The 19,395-nt window shown below is 37.8% G+C and overlaps 2 protein-coding genes across 11 annotated transcripts in view; one reads left to right on the top strand and one right to left on the bottom strand.

Annotated features, from left to right (window-relative positions):
• Positions 1–9,926, bottom strand: part of LOC128166820 (uncharacterized) — a 35,553-nt gene extending 25,627 nt beyond the window's left edge. The window contains exon 1 of one of the 2 annotated variants that reach the window (XM_052832217.1): positions 9,691–9,926. In XM_052832217.1, the coding sequence (XP_052688177.1) occupies positions 9,691–9,693 (3 nt within the window). In that variant the 5' untranslated portion in view covers positions 9,694–9,926. Of the gene's footprint in view, positions 1–9,241; positions 9,301–9,690 lie in introns of those variants that run through there. The other variant, XM_052832218.1, reaches the window with a different exon arrangement.
• Positions 1–19,395, top strand: part of LOC128166817 (band 4.1-like protein 3) — a 39,195-nt gene that overhangs the window by 13,849 nt on the left and 5,951 nt on the right. For 6 of the 9 annotated variants that reach the window (XM_052832212.1, XM_052832208.1, XM_052832209.1 and 3 more), the window contains 16 exons: positions 10,137–10,274; positions 10,961–11,065; positions 11,316–11,358; positions 11,555–11,630; positions 12,199–12,243; positions 12,337–12,516; positions 12,629–12,716; positions 14,111–14,263; positions 14,386–14,480; positions 14,643–14,842; positions 14,936–15,126; positions 15,531–15,752; positions 15,952–16,014; positions 16,195–16,461; positions 17,298–18,671; positions 18,759–18,803. In XM_052832212.1, coding sequence (XP_052688172.1) covers positions 10,137–10,274; positions 10,961–11,065; positions 11,316–11,358; positions 11,555–11,630; positions 12,199–12,243; positions 12,337–12,516; positions 12,629–12,716; positions 14,111–14,263; positions 14,386–14,480; positions 14,643–14,842; positions 14,936–15,126; positions 15,531–15,752; positions 15,952–16,014; positions 16,195–16,461; positions 17,298–18,671; positions 18,759–18,803 — 3,285 coding nt within the window. Of the gene's footprint in view, positions 1–4,829; positions 4,985–9,278; positions 9,408–10,136; positions 10,275–10,960; positions 11,066–11,315; positions 11,359–11,554; positions 11,631–12,198; positions 12,244–12,336; positions 12,517–12,628; positions 12,717–14,110; positions 14,264–14,385; positions 14,481–14,642; positions 14,843–14,935; positions 15,127–15,530; positions 15,753–15,951; positions 16,015–16,194; positions 16,462–17,297; positions 18,672–18,758; positions 18,804–19,395 lie in introns of those variants that run through there. The other 3 variants (XM_052832214.1, XM_052832210.1, XM_052832213.1) reach the window with 3 other exon arrangements.

The raw sequence follows: 19,395 nt of genomic DNA on the forward strand, positions 1-19,395 counted from the left end.
AATGATCTTGTTAAATTCTCAAACAGTATGATTATCGGAAATATCTGAGTCCGAATTCCAAGTCACTAAGAGTGTCAGCTTCGTTGCAAAATATGTATTAACAATGCGGAGACAATGTCCGTTGTTTGAAATGTCTCGCCATGTCATAGTGCATTTAGAAATTTCAGCACAATTATCTTCAGGACATAGGGACATTTAAATGAAATGTAATATAAAATAAATTAATTATTTTTACAAGACTTACACTTTTGTAGAATAAAATTCATAAGCTGTTATAAATTTTTAAAAATTTTGTCCATTTCAGCAATAATGTAATATTTTTACTATATACATCTTGTGTAGAACTAATGAACAATATGTACTTTTAAAAAACCCAGCACCTATAAATGAAAGTGCCACCATTCGTCATCGTCAATTAGGGGAGAAAAGTTTTATGTGCTTGTGTTTAAAAGTCATATAAATAAAACAATGTGTCACATTCTGTTTCTGATAACATAATTGGAATGACAGATCAAACGAACTCTGAATTAAGACTGACACACCAAGCTCCACCCCCTCCACTATGGACCCTCCAAAGTGGAGGGTCCATCGTCAGCATTTTACCCCAAGCCAAAGCCCAACTGGTGTGGGGTTAAAACTCTGGGTTATTTGACTGGTTGATAAGACTGTAATCGTTAAATTCCACAAGGTCAAGTACCCTCACATCGTGTATACCAATGGTCCCCACCCTGCAGAATAATCCTTATAACACCGTCTTCCTGTCTTAAGAGTCAAATCTTCAAGCATCATGATAAAGCCACGCCCAATAAGACACGAATATGTCTTGCATGAATTACGCATGCAGTTATGAGATGCACACAATAACATTGGAGTTGCACAATCAAACTCAAGCACCTAATGGAATAAAACAAAAATTGTACGAAGTCAGCAGAAAGAGCAGTTATATTTGTAGTAACATCAACTGTCATATTAGGTTGTATTATAATATTTTCTCCCGCCCAAGACCCTCTTAGCCCAAAATTAAGCCATGAATGTTTCAGAATGCCTTTTTTGTTCAATCTTAAAATGTCTGTATGATAGATGAAGAAAAAAATTCAATTACAGTATTTTAAAAAATGCATGTTTCTTGTGATTAACAAGTCTTTCAAATCGTGTCATGTAACAACACAGTTTTTAATAAAACCTGGCTACTCCCTCTTATCACAATGTCTGTTTCAGACTGAAACTTCCTTCTTTCTAAGAAGTCTCCTTTCTGCTCACCTGACATTTTAATGCCCCCCCCCCCCATGCTTTTCGTCTGCTCTGCAAACCCATGACACAGTACAAGTCTGAATATCTCTGAATCTTCAGATGGGTGACGCAATTCACAAGCACAGGAAATGACTATTCTCTGACATTCTGGCTTAAACTCCTCAAAGAATCCGAGAAGAATCCCTCCATCTAAGATCATGGAGTTTTGAGTTGAGTCGACTCTTCTAGAATGTTAAGATTCACTAAAATAAGAAACCTGTACAAATGCGCCACTTTTTTGTTCCAAGGACACTGTTCAAAATTTGAGGGGAAAAAATCAATAACATCACACTGATATCTTCTATACTAATAATAGCCCACAATGATTCATTTAGACCTCACGTGTATATTAACTCAATCAAAACAAACATCTTTTGAAAAAAAACCTGGAAGATTTAATTTATTTGCATGAATCTTGTTAGGAATTATGATGTAAAAATTGATTACACAGCAAGACAGAAGTCAAGTTCTGTACTGCACCCCCCAAAGGCCTGCACTGCCTCACATAAATCAATGAACTGGGGAACCCTTGGGAAAGAACAGTCACTCAGGAAGATTGCATGCAAAAGACAGGAGAGATAAGTTATTTCTGTGAAATGGAAACCAGAAAATGTCTGAAAAAGTCATCTTTGAGTGTAGGAATCTAGCAGGGCAATTTCATCTAACCAACCAATAAGCCTTTGATGGAACCATTAATGCACGGTGCGACATAACAGTCACAGTGGTACTGAGAAGAGACGGTGGTTGGATTACCCCGAGGACCTAAGCAGTGGATTTTTGGTCAACTTAATGCAGGCCTCCCTTGGATATGTTGGGTTGAATTAATATAACTAAGTTATCTAAAGAGTTCTATCTGCAATAGGTCCTGGATTAAGTATCGACAATAACGTTTGTTCATCAGACTTTCTATGGCTTATTCCTGGTCCTGAGGCTAATCACCCAGGGTATTCTGTGCCTGAGGCCAATAACCAGGGATAATGCTGTAACCCTGATATGATTCATTCTGGACCCTGGGTAGAAGTCAACTCCACAGCTTGTGTCTTATTCACTGAAGGAAAAGATTTCTATAGATTGTTTATGAAACTTTTCCCTAGAATGAAGGATCTTCATTTCCTTTACCCTGAATCAGTCAACCAGGGGTTAGAGACATAACAAATACACTAGTGTTGCTCATACAGCAATGGAAATACATTAGCACTTTTCTCCACCATAAACATGACTTCAGATTTCAAGTCTATGAGTGAATCAGACATGTAAAATACAACATACAAGAGATACATCAACCAACAACAATTGTAACTGATGCCTGGTCAGGTCTTAGACTAGTTGTCTCAAACTTTTCTGTCAAAAAGATTCTCAAAATTCAAAATTATGACAGGATGGATGAGTTGGGGTCATGTGATGTAGTCATTTCCTTTTTATTTTCTAGTTTCTAGGAATGTTTTTGTTTTTTTTCCCTGATAGAAAGATAGGTTTTTGAGTTTTGGGTGGACGCTAAACAAAGAAAAAACTTGCAATGGCCTAAGGTAAACACCTACGATCCTCCCCCAGGGAATGGATCCCCTACCCCAGGGATCAATGGGGAATTTACTTCACTCTGTATATTTCTTCAAAGGAAGCTGCATGGAAACAAGATTCCATTCATAACCACTAGCTAACTTACTGTTGTTAAAGAGAATAAGCTAGCAGTGTGTTATGACATTCAGTCTGAGTGCTGGCTGTATCAGACACAAATAGATACATTGTGATGACCCCCCCCCCCCCCCCCAGGTCTCTATGGGACTGGTACCGGTACAGCCTGACCTCTGGTCAGCCAGTCAGGGAGGGTCTCGTTTTTTACTGATACCTTGGCTAGTTAATTACCCTGCTGTTCAGTGATATCTCAGCTGTTTTGTTACAATGATCTAGCCTCTACCGACAGTCTAATACTGCTGTGTAGTAAACCCTTACCATATCATATCTCACATCATGTGGAACAGACACAAATATTTTGACATCTTCCCCTGTAATGCTCTCTATCTACAAGTTTGGATCTAGCCCCTTGCAAAGATCAGTTCCATTCCGCTGTATCCCTAATAACTATCAGCTGCTCAGGAGATCGGTATTTTTACTTTAGATCTTTTCTTTCAATTTTTTTAAGGATCTATAAGATAAAAGAGTTTGACCTCAAAGGTCATTCTGTGACACACAAAAACCAACGCCCTCAGAAACAATGGCTCCAAAGCGTCCACAGGTTACTGCAATGACCCCAACAACAGACAGTAAAAAAAGTTTAAAGTTTTAAATAAATACACTCGGAATTGAAAATGATATTTATATCGCTGCATATTTACAGCGTTCGTCTTATCTGACTGGTAAGCCCACACATGCCTCCTACAGGTGCAAGGACCAGTGGGGGGTGCTCCCTAAGACCCTAACCAAGCCAAAGGCTCTGATCATCCGAACTTCTAAATATTTTAATAAAATCTGCAATTGCAGCATTCAACTTTACCGTCTGATGTGGAGGTCTGATTATATTGTGGGGTTTTTGTCATTAAATCACAGCTTTCAACAAAATATTTGGTTACAATCTGACATTATTTTTACCTGTACCTGATTAATCACAGGTATTCAAGGGACCCACAGAAATCAGGTGGGCAGAAAATTGACAAGCTCTACACCTACTCCATTCAAATGCCTGATTTGGTGCAAACAAAACTGAGGCCCTGTCAGGGCGCTGCGGTTCATTTCTACAGGTCCCTCCAAAAACTGTCTACTGATTACTGATAGAGATTCCCGTTATTTCAAGCATGCCATCATTTTCTAATTCTGTTAAAAAACAAACACTTGGATAAGTTTATCTCCGAGCCGGTTTCGTTAACAAGTTTTCTCCTGTCTCGCTGCACTTTGTCAAAACATGCTAGTATGCAATTCAAATCACATGTAAATGAGGTAAATAATTTCCTCACTGGAGGTTATTAAACTTTTTGACTGTCTATTACTCTGTTCATCTTTCTGTTCATCCATCTGTCTCTGAGCTTCCTTCTGTCTTTCTGTCATCAAAGTACTGCATGTGATTATACCTAAGTACCTCAGCCTGTGTATACTTGTGCTCTAGCTGGTGTATTGATTTCAATCCTGGCATTATTCTGTGCATTGTTCATCTTTGCATATTAGCTAGGCATTACTTTATTTGGTGGATTTATTCCCTTGTAAGCATTGATTTCATCTTTTGTGTATTGCATTATTTTGTGTACTGGGTTTTGTGTATTGGGTGTTATAGTATGTGTTGGGGTTTTTTCCCCAGCTACTACACATGCCAATCATCCTGTCAATCTTCAATCACCATCAGTACTTAAGTTTTACAATGCAACTGAAGCTGAGTCCAGCAAGTTATTCACTCATGTTAACAAACACAATACACATGCTTCTGTTTCATTAGCTGGGTTATATGAGAGTACAATACTCAGATCTGTGACAGTTATCTCCCTTTGGGCCAGCATCCACGATTTGTTTGCTACAGCACTCGATATCAGCCACGGCAGACAGACCAGCAGATCTCTTTGTCGTAGCTGGCTACAGTTACAAGGCTCTATTGATTGAATGTATTACTCCGTGTGTATCTGGAGATAGGGATACCGTTAATCGTGGACCAGTCTGTGACAGGGGACCAGTTGACAGGGTCCAGTCTGTAGCTGAGGGACCAGACCTGAAGGTAATGCAGTATTCACATCTTTCATCTTCTGAAGCAGTTCTCTATCATTTGTCTGCACTGTGTGAGTTTATTTCTTTGTCAGGTCAAGACTGTGGACTTGTTTCTCTTCCTGCTATCATCTGTTAGTGTTTAATTGTTTTATGACATTTATTCTGTTGTGTACAGAGTTCTGACACTTGTATGACATGTGCAGTGGTAACATGCCTGATGTGCACTGTGTAGACAACATACCTGTACAGGTGTACAGAAGTCACACCTGTACAGTGATGGACATTTAGAGTCGTTATCACACAGGTAGCCAGGCGATTGACACAACCAGTCTTACCAGATAACACATTCTACAAAACACAGTGATGGGAAATGTCAAACTCTTGATCAACGTAAAAAATACAAGAGCCATAGAGCAATACCATAAAGAGGGGGATTTCCAGCAACACTGCTAAAAATATTGTTCTCTGGGAAATTCTGCTGGTATGGTGCTCAAGATGTACATATAGAGAAAAGGGAGATACTAATCTTAGCAATGAAATCATTCATTTGAAACTTTTTTTTTCAATCTCCTTCAAAACATTTAGAGGAAGCAGTGTACGTGTCTGTGGATTTTCTCTGTTTTATGCTCCCCACAGAGTGTTAGGATACAGAGAATTATATCAGGGAGCCAGCTGACTTTGATGTTCTAATGATCCAGCATCCTCTCAAGATCCAAAATTGTGATACCATAGAGAACGAGACGTAAATGAACACAGTTTGTCCAGTAGATTGGGGGTTAGTGGGGTCACCGTTCAATACACAGAAATCTGTCATTTCCTCAGCTACTTTCACGTCAAATTGACAGTCTGGCCATTATCTACATAATTTAACCTGCTTCCGTGGTTTGGAATTCATTTAAGCCCGTGATATATGCCTGTATCTCTGTTTGTCATCTGGTGCGAATAACCTTCAATGTCTGCTGAGCGTAGCTTGGAGAGCCCTAGGAGAACCCTGACACTAGCTCAGTACATATCACACAAATCAGACAGATTTAGGAATAGTTTCAAAGTTAATATGTGCAAAATGTCCTTTAATGTCATGTTGTGGCATGTATACAGGAAATGACAGTTAGTAGTAATCAACATCATGTAATGATTCTGGCTAGTTATCTAAGGGCTGATTTTCATGACATTGAAGACCAAAGCCTCCTCTCTATCTTGATCAAACCTACAGATGGATAGAGAGATGCCATCAATCATTTTCCTCCGAGCCTGTGGTTCTCAGCAGCTATACTCCCCTCATCAGCTAATGCACTGTTAAGTTAGCCTCCATCATCATCACTGGCAGGAGTTCTCCCCTCAGTTACACAAAACAGATGTTTTTGTCCAGATTGCAAGCAAGGGAGCATGAGATCAAAGGTAACCCCAGCCAGGTATAGGTCAAAACCAGGTGTCATCAGGTCAGCCAGAGACCCAGGATATAGGTGTTCAGCTGTTCTGAAACCTGATATTTGTGATGAGGTAACTCGAAACATTTCACCCACTCCTCTCGGAGACATCCGAGTTCCCTCTGATACCTGGGGATTAAGTACTCCCCCATTTTATTGCTACTTCTGTTCTGAGTTTTGTGTATTTTAGCTCTATCTACAGACTCCTTAAAACAAACATCATAGAATCTAATTTATAACTGCCATGAATCAGATGTTGTGTTCGTTAGGGGGCTAAAATTATTCCAAACCTTTAAGGATGTTATCTTAGACTTTTTTAACTACTGATAAACTCAGATGGAAAGAACTATTAATATCTCCCACTGCTTAACTTATCTATACAGTCATACCCTGCATATTTACTCTAGTTTCATTAAATTTTAACTAAAACATTTACACCTCAATATGTTACATTTAACAGATCAATCATCAATCCTTAATGTCATCCAATTTCTGAATCCAGAGTGCATGCAGTTAACAAAATTCTGTTATCGTATATGCATGTCAGCCAAAAACTATACAGAAAGGGCATGATTGCCAAAATCAATAGAAACATGAATATTGTCATAACATTACCATTCCATTTTTAATATTTCTAAAAGCATTTTCAGCTTTTTATATTTACCAAAAACCATAACATGATCTGAGGAAAACTTAGAGATGCAAAATAAGCATATTTATACTTCCACAAACATATTACTCCAAGCTATAAAACAACATCAGAATAGTTCTTAGACTTTCCAACTTGTTGAAACAAAAATGCTAGTACGGTACTCATTCAAAAATAACTGACCTTCAATGTCTGCATCTAAATAAAAATATGAGGTTGTGATATTACTAAGTATGCTTTGTTACAATGGACTTTGGGAATTTGGACCAAATTTCATTTTCACCTGTACACGACACAGATGACTTGTATGTATCCTAACACCTTGGTGCTCTTACTTCCTTATGGTTTGTGCACCCCGAGGTAAGCGTCACCTCTCTCCTCTACACATATAACTTGTGTAGGCTATGATCATCTCCCCTAGGGCCCTAGCTATAATAACATTATGTAACATATGTTTTCTGAATAACAAGTGTCCAATATCACAAAGAAGTAAAAAAAATACGGCTGTTCTAAAATAGGCCATGACTTACATTGAGGTATGTGTTTAAATACATTTCTTTTCAAAAATTCACTTCTTGATTGATTACTTAAATTATTTAAGAGATATATAATAAATCATTACTTGATTATTATAATTAATCAATCAATAAAGTAATTATGAGTGACATATGGTGGACCTGAGTACACAGTCTTGGTGAGATCAATGTCAGCACAGAGTGACATAGTCTGGGTACCATCTTGTGATAAAATGGAACTTCCCGTTTTTACCGTTAATTGTGAATTTGATGATGTTCATCAGTTACTGTACCATTAATCCCATTAGTAAGCTATTGATCCTCTTGTAATAAGTCAAATGTCCCATGCAGTACTACATCTACTCATTATAGAGACTTCTAGAAATTATCAGATTACTGATGTGAATCGAGGCATCTGTGTTGGGGTGGAGGAGGGGGTGGGGGAGGGGGTGGGAGAGGGGGTGGAAGGGGGTGAAAGGGGGGAGGAGGATGTGGAAGCACAAAATAAATGCAGTTATCAATTTCATTATGTTTATTTAGCTTTATGACATGACATATAGAGCTGCTGATCTAATTTTCATTCGACAATCATAATTTTAAGAGTTGGGTCAAAATTAATTTCATATCAGTTAATGTACCATATATATGACGTATATTATTATTGCTGAACTTATATTGCAAAATCTATTTTCATATATCACTCTGAATAGATTTTTAATCTGTATTTAACATGCCTGCATGAGTGGCTTTGCCAATACTGTACCATGAGTTGTCACATATGCATCAGTATAGGGATAACTCACAATTAAGTTGCTACTGTGAGCAATTTAAAAGAGAGAGAGAGAGAGAGAGAGAGAGAGAGAGAGAGAGAGAGAGAGATCTTGTTTCAGTTTTGTTATAATTTAAGCTACTGAGGTTCTGTGTATGAAGTTGCACATGCATGTATAACAGAGTATTATTTGAATTTGGAATTATTTTGATTCTTGGAATTTATGGCCTTTAAGATAATGCCCTTAGTGAGACTACCTTTGACAAGTGACAAGAATTTTTGTTTGATGTGTTAGTTTTAACTAACTTAGTCAATTAACTTGAATTTTCCTTATGAATAGTCAAACTAAGGGCAATTTTCTTAAAAGCCCAAAATTCCAAGAATCAAAATATCCAAATTAATTCAAATAATACTTTGATGTATGAACTCAGCTTTATCAAGATAATTTTTTTGTATTGTTTTTTTGTTTTTTTTTTTATCGATTGGTTAGAAATCATCTTTGTTAATAAACTATACAATTTGCAATATTGCAAATCTGAAATGTAGCCTCTATACGGCCTATACATGAAAGATGTTATCAGATAAATAATCAAAAGTTGTAATGATACATTTATATAAAAGATGTTCTACAGAAAATGAAACAATTCTTCTCTATATATATTTTTAAAGATCATAATGATACGTGTCCGATTAAAGCCTTTGATGAAATCAGGGACGTTTTACTGAGTACAATAGTATGTTAGGCCTAATAATATACTGCAACAGCCTACATGTGTATAGCTATGCATGATGTTGTGGGGAGTGAGGAAATTCGAATTAATGCAGCAGCATAGTTGCATACTATTGATTAACACGAATTGGGCAGAATCACAGATTCTGTTTTTCATATAAACAGGACACAGTTTACCTAAACTTGAAACTTGTGAATGTCGCTTTGGATTTCCCACTTCACACGACCTTCACCTTTCCTAGAAGCGGGGAATTTTGGGAAGGGTGTGATGTCATAGCTTTCTAACAATCTCGCTTGATCAGAGAGATAGACAGATTCACGGGCATTATATTTATTCTTACCGGTAGGTTTTGTAGCTGATATTTAATTACAATATGTGTGAACATTTAACATGATTGTTAACATTCAGTTAACTTGAGATTAAATGTGACCTAATTTTGTGTTATTTTGAATTTGCTGAGGCATGGCGGGGTATGCATACACAATGTATACACCCGATACCTTAAGTCATAAATATTCTTATCTCTGTAGGCCTAATGAAACGTAATAATGGTTTTATATAGAGTCACGGATGTTCTTTTTTATGTCGAAAAATTGTTTGTATGAATAAAATACGTATTACTGACCATAGAGGGTTATAACAGTACCCATCAGAGCCGCTGCCCCCGGTACAGCGGCGCGGTGTCGCGATGCCCCCCGGGGTGATGATTGCGGAGTGATTTGGGTCGTCCAAATTATCACTCCTTTCAGACCACCTACCAGCGCTTAGAGTAGTCATTAACTTGTCAGTGTGTTCTCACTTCCACTGACCTTTTGAGTTTTGCTTCAAGAAGTGGACCCATAGACAGACTTACTTGGATTTATTTACATTAATCAGTAATAATCAAGTTGTACCTCTAGTGTATTAATGAATTACGCTGTGCTAAACAATCGTCTGTTTACTACAGAGTATTGATTGTGATAGATCTTGCTAGCCTACCTCCTTCACTTTGATGAATGCCATTGAAGATGAATCATGCAATGTAAATGTTAATTTTTGGGATAACAAATTCAATATTCTGTTTTGTTCCAGGATAACGACAGAAAGAATTCGCTGCATCAAGGGGGCCAGGAGACATCGGTTCTAAAACCGACGCAGCAAAAGTCGAACAAGATGGTGCTGTGTCGTGTTCTGCTGCTTGATGGGAATGATTTTGAAACTGACATTAATGTAAGCGAATCTTTAGAGAAATAGTACACAACATTAGATATTGGCTCATGTTATTTTCTCTCCTCAATAATACATTCTTTATCCTGATCCAAGCTTTTGAAGTTGCTTCAGTTGTTTGTCTCTTCAAATTTGCTCAGTGTTTGGCCCGTTAATATATTACTCTTTATAAAGAGAATATCAATGAAGCATTCTGATTCTAATTGCTGTTGTTGTAGAATAAAATTTGGACAATTTCTCATAATATAAAATTTTCATTCCTGTCAAACAAAAACCTGGTCAAACTTCTGAACATATTTTGTTGTTTTTCAAGGTCTCTCGATCACAAGTTATGTTTTGCCTATTTCACATAATCAGCCCTGTAAATTCTGACAGGATATAAAGAAATAAAACATTAAGCCATCCATCACTCGGAGGGATATTCACAAACAACAATAGAAATACAATCATTGCCGGATTCTTATTGCATCTGAATAAATTCAGCTGTGAATGACTATTTGTCAGTACTTGTTTGAAATATTCCGTATAGTTCATATGATTACCGGTATCAATAATACAATATAAAATAATCCATCAAGACGACGAAAAGTGGGTACTTCCCTATATAAGAGATTTGGGCAAGAAAGACAACTCCAATATCCGTGATGTATTTACTACATACTTACAGTTGAATGTTTTTTTACCTGCAGAGAAATGCTGAGGGAAGAGAATTGTTTGATGAAGTTTGCAAAAAGCTGTGCATAAATGAAAAAGAATATTTTGGTTTAACCTATACAGGAGCACAAGATGTAAAGGTATGTGTTATATACACCATTTTACTCATGAAAAGGGTTCATTTAAAGCACTGTACAGGTTAATCAAAAGTCCTACTTTCTATTTTAAAAGCTATTATCAAGACTAATGTAATAGATATATAAATGATTAGTTTTTATATATACATATTGAGCTATAGTATTTTACACAAATTCATACCATAACAGATTTTGCACTGTGCCTTATTGAGGAATAGAAAATTGACAAATCATTATTTTTCTTTTGTAACAGTACTGGGTGAACCATGATAAGAAAATAGCTAAACAAGTGAAAAGTAAGTACCACTGACATGTAGGAAGTAATTTTATTTTTTTATTTGTGCAAGTAGCTTGTACAAAATCTACTTGTTTGTTTTTCTTGTTTTCAGTAGTGTGAAAGATAATGCCTTAATCAATTAATGTTGCATATTTTCTTGGTTGGGACTTGTATTTTAGATTTGACATGTCTAATTGATTTTGATTTGTGTGTAGGTGGGACCTGGGTTTTTGAGTTCGCTGTCAAGTTTTATCCCCCTGAGCCGTCTCACCTGAGTGAGGATGTCACAAGGTAGGCCTTGCAAAGTAGACAGAATGAAATATGTAGTGCTGTGCCTAACACTTCACTGATCAACTTATCAGATACAAAGTAGCATGACACATAATTTTACTAAACCATACACTGATTAAATACAAAGTAGACAGCATGGCTTGTGTATAACTGCTTAACCATACACTGATTAAATACAAAGACGACAGCACGACTTGTGTATAACTGCTTAACCATACACTGATTAAATACAAAGTAGACAGCATGGCTTATGTATAACTGCTTAACCATACACTGAATAAATACATAGTAGACAGCGTGGCTTGTGTATAACTGCTTAACCATACACTGATTAAATACATAGTAGACAGCATGGCTTATGTATAACTGCTTAACTATACACTGATTGAAATTGGTAGCAATGGTAGTGAATGAAGAATTTTCGCAATTTTGAATTTTATCAAAATGAAATAAATTGAAATAATACAGTAAATGTATAAAAGAAAGCGTTGGTTGCTTTGATGGAACGCTCTACAGTACAGAAACAAGTCAGATGACAGAATGTTCATTAGATTCTTGTGTTTTTCAGATACCAGTTGTGTTTACAGATCAGAGCAGACATCTACAATGGAAAGTAAGTAAAGACTTCCCATGCTTTGTTGCATTAGTGCTACTCTTCGGCATTGCTAACTGTGAACAAAGTTACACAGCGTTACTCTGATTGTAGGCTGCCCTGTTCATTCATGACCCACGCCATCCTGGGTTCCTACACAGTGCAGGCAGAGATAGGCGACTACGACCCACAGGAAGACGGCCCCGGGGACGATTATCTGAAAGCTTTTGATTTTGCTCCACAACAGACCCCAGAACTGTCACAGAAAATTCACGAACTACACAAAACACACAAGTAAGTGGTTCTAGCAGTGGAGGTTCAGACTATTGTAAGGTTTATTCTAAAAAAAAATTAAAATTGACCAGATCTGGGGATTGTGGTAATAGGAATGTTGATTTTGTTACAGAGGACAGACCCCAGAGGAAGCAGAGTTAAACTTCCTAGAGAATGCAAAGAAGCTTGCCATGTATGGAGTGGACCTGCACAAAGCAAAGGTCAGTGTCATAGAGAGTAGGTCAATGTCATAGAGACAAGATCAGTGTCATAGCAAAAAGCTAAGTGTCATAAGGACAAGCTAAGATTCATAGGGACAAGCTTAGTGTCATAGGGACAAGCTTAGTGTCATAGGGACAAGCTTAGTGTCATAAGGACAAGCTTAGTGTCATAGGGACAAGCTTAGTGTCATAGGGGCAAGCTTAGTGTCATAGGGACAGGCTTAGTGTCATAGCAACAAGCTTAGTGTCATAGGGACAGGCTTAGAGTCATAGGGACAAGCTTAGTGTCATAGGGACAAGCTTAGTGTCATAGGGGCAAGCTTAGTGTCATAGGGACAGGCTTAGTGTCATAGCAACAAGCTTAGTGTCATAGGGACAAGCTTAGTGTCATAGGGACAAGCTTAGTGTCATAGGGGCAAGCTTAGTGTCATAGGGACAGGCTTAGTGTCATAGCAACAAGCTTAGTGTCATAGGGACAGGCTTAGTGTCATAGGGACAAGCTTAGTGTCATAGGGGCAAGCTTAGTGTCATAGGGACAGGCTTAGTGTCATAGCAACAAGCTTAGTGTCATAGGGACAGGCTTAGAGTCATAGCAACAATAAAACAGTAAATACATGAATCACTGTCATTAAGGTAGTCATTGAACACTAAAAGGATAACATAAACTTTTGATAAAAAATCTTATTAGAATACCCAAGATTTGTGTGAATAAGTCTTCTTCAGACACTACAGTATATTGTCTGTATAAGTCTTCTTCAGACACTACAGTATATTGTCAGTATATTTGATGTAACACTACAGTGTATTGTCAGTATATTTGATGTAACACTACAGTGTATTGTCAGTATATTACACCACAGTGTATTGTCAGTATATTTGATGTGACACTACAGTATATTGTCAGTATATTTGATGTGACACTACAGTGTATTGTCAGTATATTTGATGTAACACTACAGTGTATTGTCAGTATATTACACCACAGTGTATTGTCAGTATATTTGATGTGACACTACAGTATATTGTCAGTATATTTGATGTGACACTACAGTGTATTGTCAGTATATTTGATGTAACACTACAGTGTATTGTCAGTATATTACACTACAGTGTATTGTCAGTATATTTGATGTGACACTACAGTGTATTGTCAGTATATTTGATGTGACACTACAGTGTATTGTCAGTATATTTGATGTGACACTACAGTGTATTGTCAGTATATTTGATGTGACACTACTGTGTATTGTCAGTATATTTGATGTGACACTACAGTGTATTGTCAGTATATTACACTACAGTGTATTGTCAGTAAATTTGATGTGACACTACAGTGTATTGTCAGTATATTACACTACAGTGTATTGTCAGTATATTTGATGTGATTGTTGTAGGACTCTGAGAACAGGGTCATTATGCTGGGCGTGTGTGCAAGTGGCCTTCAGCTCTACAGAGAAAAACTTAGGATCAACCGATTTGTCTGGCCCAAGATCATCAAACTCACTTATAAAAGAAACAACTTCTACATCAAACTTAGACAAACAGAGGTGAGTTAATTCATATTTACAGGCATGAAATTTTTCTAATCAAATATAAAGTTCAAATATGAAATACTACCGATAGTAAAATAAAAAAGTGCTAAATTTTTTTATTATGTTTTATCTTTCAGGGAGATCAGGAGACTACAATATGTTTTAAATTAGATTCACATAAATTAGCCAAAAGATTATGGAAAACCTGTGTAGAACATCACACCTTCTTCAGGTTTGTTTGTTTGTTATATCTGATCTATAGCATTTCTGAGAAGTCCTTCCTTTTGATATTAGTATCAGGATATATTATTTTTCATTGCCTATTTGATGGAATAATGTTTGGTTACCAGGCATGCCCCTCTTTTTAATCATGAATGGATGTCCTTTTTTACAGATTAAAGGAACCAGAGAAGAACAGTACCGGTACTCTCATTCCTAGGTTTAACTCGCGCTTCCGGTATTCAGGAAGAACACAGAAGCAGATTCGAGAACAGGAGGATTTAATGGACCGCCCAAAAGTGAAAGTAGAGAGGCGAGGCCTGGGGAACAGCTTCCGTATGCCCAGGGATGCCGAGGGTCACATTATCAGGCCAGGTAAGCAAGCCGTAAGCTCACTGTCAGAAGCATCTGACTTTACAAAGAATTGAATCCTCCTATATGCTCAAATGAACGACTTTATGTTGATAGTCGCAGATGCAGGGGCAGACAGTTATGACCGCACAGATAAGTTGGCGGGACACACAGACACAATGTCGAGTGGACCACCCCCCTACAGCTCCATGGATAGAGGAGACAAACACAACAGACGACCGGGTGAAACAGAGCCTGACAGAGGGGACATGACGGAGGACAGACGAGATAAAATGCTCGGAAATCATGTAAATACAGAACTTATATATAATGCGGAATCATTAGATTTCGTGGTGACTCAATTTTCGTGGAAATTGTTGGAACTTCTCATCCACGAATTGAAATCATCCACGGATCAATAAATAAGTGTTATAAAGTCATATTTCTTTTGTACGTATAAAATAATACACAAAATTACGTCTCCATGAACCTGTAAAATTTAAGCAATCCACAAAAATTGGTCCTTATGAATTTTAATGATTCCACAGTATTCCATTATATCAATCAGCATCTGTGTCAATTTTTTTTTATCAATTCTTGTATATTTGTATGTATGATAGTAATAAGGGAAATGTTTTCAAGACAAACTTACAGTTGATATGCATAGAACAAATAGCAAGAATTAAAAAGCACATTTGTTTAACATTTGTAGGATAAGACAGAGGGAGCTCCAGGGGAGGGTGGAGATGCTGCCTTGTTAGAGGAGGGCGGGGCACTTCATGGAGCCAAGAAATCCAAGGAGGACAAGGAAAGAGAGAAGAGGGAAAAAGAGGAGGAGAAACGCAGACAGAAGGAAGCAGAGAAGGAGAAGAAAAGGCTGGAGAAGGAGAAAAAGAAGAACAAAGACAACACAGAAGACAGAGCGGACCGCCTGGTATGGAAACTGTCATTGTCTTATTTTCAACAAACTAAAATTTGTCCAGCAGCTGTTCTTAAACAAACTCAAAAAGCTAGTTTCTAGTCCTCTATTTGTGCCCAAATTAACAATACATATCTCAAGACTTTTTTTATATTGCAAACTTTGTTTTCTTATTGCCTTTGAGTGTATTTGCTACAAATGAATTATTTTGCAGGGAGGTGAGGACGCGACAGAGACAGCCATCAACGGGACTTCGGGTACAATGGGTCTGGACTCGGTAAGAACTCTCGCTTCTGTCACAGCTGTGTGTGTCAGTCACTGTGTGAAAAATTCACCCGTTTTATTTGATTTTAATGTTATTTTAAGGACTATACTTGTCAGGATATCAGGAAGAAAAGGCAATGTCTCTAAGTATGTCAATCCTTCATTTTATGTTAACTTTTAACAATGTAAACAGGACGCTGTTGTACTTGGAAAGTCTGGCAACCAGGAGGGCAATAAGAAACCAGGAGACGGTGACTTCGCCCCTAAAATGGGAGAGAACCTTGAGCATGTGAAGCATGACAAGGCCCACGATAAGCATAAAGATAAGAAAGAGGCCAAAAAGGGGGGTGGGCTGTTTGGCATGCTTAAGAAAACCCCATCTAAAGGGAAAGGGGACAAAGCCAAGCCGACAGAGACAGAAGTAAACAACAAGGACTCTCCATCCAGAGGAGATCAGCAGGTTGTCACACACCTTTCTAAGCGATGTGCTTGGTTTCTTAGTCCAGTAAAGCTTAATAGTGTAGATTTACAGCACAGAGTAGCGGTCCGTATACTACACCCTATATTGCTGTTAATCCATGTATACTCAATATTGGTATATTTTTAATTACTACAACATGTATAAGGTACAGGCACCCTGCTTGTAATTGTTCCTATACCCTGCCCAGCACCCCCATGGCTTTGTTTTGTGATGCCGTGTGGCCCAGGAATGGTACACTGCCATGGCTGCTTATTTTTCTCATTGCATGATTGCAAATGGTTCCACTGCTTGTGAATGTTTCTCTTTTTTTATTGTGAAAGAAAGAACTGATGTTAACTATATTTCTGAGTACACTGTATGTACAGCATTTTTTACCATGTCCGTTTTCTATGCTCAGCCCTAGTGTTTGTATTATTGTTGTGATTTTTTCATTCATAGATTAACATGTATGTCTTCCAAGGAATGTTCTTTTTTTTATTGTAAAAAACTTTTTAAAGTAAAAACAGGAATGATCAAATAACTATGGAACCAGATGCTAGCCAGACTGTCTTGCATGGAGTGAATCTTCCAGTGCATGAAAACTAATGTTCTAAAGTCAGAGGACATCAGAAATATCTAACAACTTTTGATGTCTGCATGAATGAGATTTCCAATGATGTCCAAGATCCTGCATGACTGCAACGACTAGAGACCTAGAGCTACAAAGATCATGGCATGAAGAAGATTACAAGGGCTTTGTTGACTTTTTGCATGGCTACCTTGGGAATCTTGCCCACAAGTTTGGATTAAATCAAGTTTCTCTCTTATTTCTTCAGACAAACAAAAAGGGAGACAAATCCAAAAAGAAACAAACTGTTGTTATTGAAGAGACTATTGAGGACGAAGTGTTCGTTGAATCAGTTGATCCTGTCATGAATTCAAACTCTAAATTAGTTAGTGAGGTCAAGGATAAATCTAACAAGTCAGGGAAGAAGAGCTCCTCTTCTTCCTCCTCTTCCTCCAGTAGTGATGAGGGCGAAATTGTTCTGGAGCATCGAGGCTCTAACATTGTAGAGGAAGTTTGTAGTAACCCATCCTCACCAACACAAGCGAGGGCAGCAGTGGTCCTGAAAGTGGACAACAAAAACTGTGAGCATGTTGAGGGGAAAGCTGGGGTTGAGAGCAAGAAGATTCTTACAGAGAAGTCTGGTCAACAGTCAGACTCTCAAAAAGAGGACACCGAAGTGACAAAAGAACACTCAGGGGAAGAAAAGAAAGTTGAAATTAAGTTGAAAGTGAACGAAATTGATAAGCGATCATCAAATCCTCCAATGTCCGAAACTTCTAAATCTGAAGGAGTGACCAGTGTTCATGATAAGCCAGACAATGCTCAAAAACCTTTAGAAGAGAAACCAGTGGCACAAGAGGAGGTTCGTAAAAAACAGGATTCACCTCTAGAGGTGCCTGTTGTCCTCTTGAATGAGGAATCAGGAAAGGAGGAAATTAGCAAAGGTTCATCAGAAGCTGAGGAGAAACAAGGGGTAGGTGATAGTAAGGAGGATAAAAAGAAACATAAAGAGGAAGAAAAGAGACACAAAGAGGAAGAGAAAAAACAGAAAGAAGAGGAAAAGAGGAGGAAAAAACTGGAACAACTTGATAAGAAGAAAGAAAAGGAAGAAAAAGAGAGAAAGAAAAAAGAAAAATTGGAGGCAAAAAAGAAAAAAGAAGTGAAGAAAAAACAAGAAGAGGAGGTTCCAGAGATGGAAAATGGTGGTAAGTCTGCTCCTCCCACAGAGAAAGTGGGAGCAGAAAATGAGGACAAGGAGGAGGAAACCAGGACAGAGAGCAAACCAGAGGAGCATGAGGTGAAGGTTAAGATAAAGGTCCTCCCCAAGAGTGACACTGACACCAGCCTGCTGGGCCAGCAAGAAGTGTGTGATGATAAAGCCAAGGAGGAGGACGAGAAACTAAAGGAGGAGGCCAAAGAACCACAGATAGATGAGAAAGACAGCAAGGAGAAAGTGAAAGACAGCAAGAAGACAAAATCGGCCAAGTCAAAGAAGAAGCAACCAGTGTCCAAGAAAAAGTCGTCCACAGGCTGTTTTAGTTTCGTGCGACATCATAAATCATTCGAGTCAGAGGATGAAGCAGCAAAGATAGAACTTCCAACGGAGCCTTGGCCCACGGATAGGAAGGAGGCGGAGGAAGTGGTACTGTATACTGACCGCCTCAGATTGTTGTCAATTTATACAATCGCCTATGATTTGATCTGTTAGTAACCTTGTACAATGTTGTAGGAGAAGCCCGCTGAGGAGCACGAAGTGAAGACCCCACCAAAACAGGTGCCCTCATTGAATGCCGTGCATGTGTCACTCACGGCATGACTCATTAACTCTCAGTGTCTCTCCGAGTTAGTAGGCTCTAGCATATTTATAACAGATCACACATTAACTCTCTGTGTATCTCCGTGTTAGTAGGCTCTCTCATATTGTTAACAGATCACACATTAACTCTGTGTATCTCCGTGTTAGTAGGCTCTCTCATATTGTTAACAGATTGTTTTTACGCTGTGTGACTTGTCTTATCTGGACAGCTCATTCTCTAGAGCTAGACAATCTTAATACAATTAATATGATATGATGTTCAATAAGGTTTCCAATATTTTAGAAATATCAATGATGTCCAGATTTGATGACTGCCATATTAGAGGTATTTCTTTAGTCTTCATCTAAGGATGTGTCCTGTTTATCCTGTCAGTTTTCCAACATTTGATCCTTCTTATTTCCGTACAAACTTACAATCTGTCTTATGATGATGAATGAATTTTACAATTTTCTGTACTGTGAAAAGATATACTGACCAGCTTGTACTTCATTTCAGACCTTTTACTGAACTATTAATACACCACTCTTCATCTTCATTTCATATGCTGGA

This window comes from Crassostrea angulata, chromosome 10, assembly GCF_025612915.1.
Source record: "Crassostrea angulata isolate pt1a10 chromosome 10, ASM2561291v2, whole genome shotgun sequence".
Taxonomy (NCBI): domain Eukaryota; kingdom Metazoa; phylum Mollusca; class Bivalvia; order Ostreida; family Ostreidae; genus Magallana; species Magallana angulata.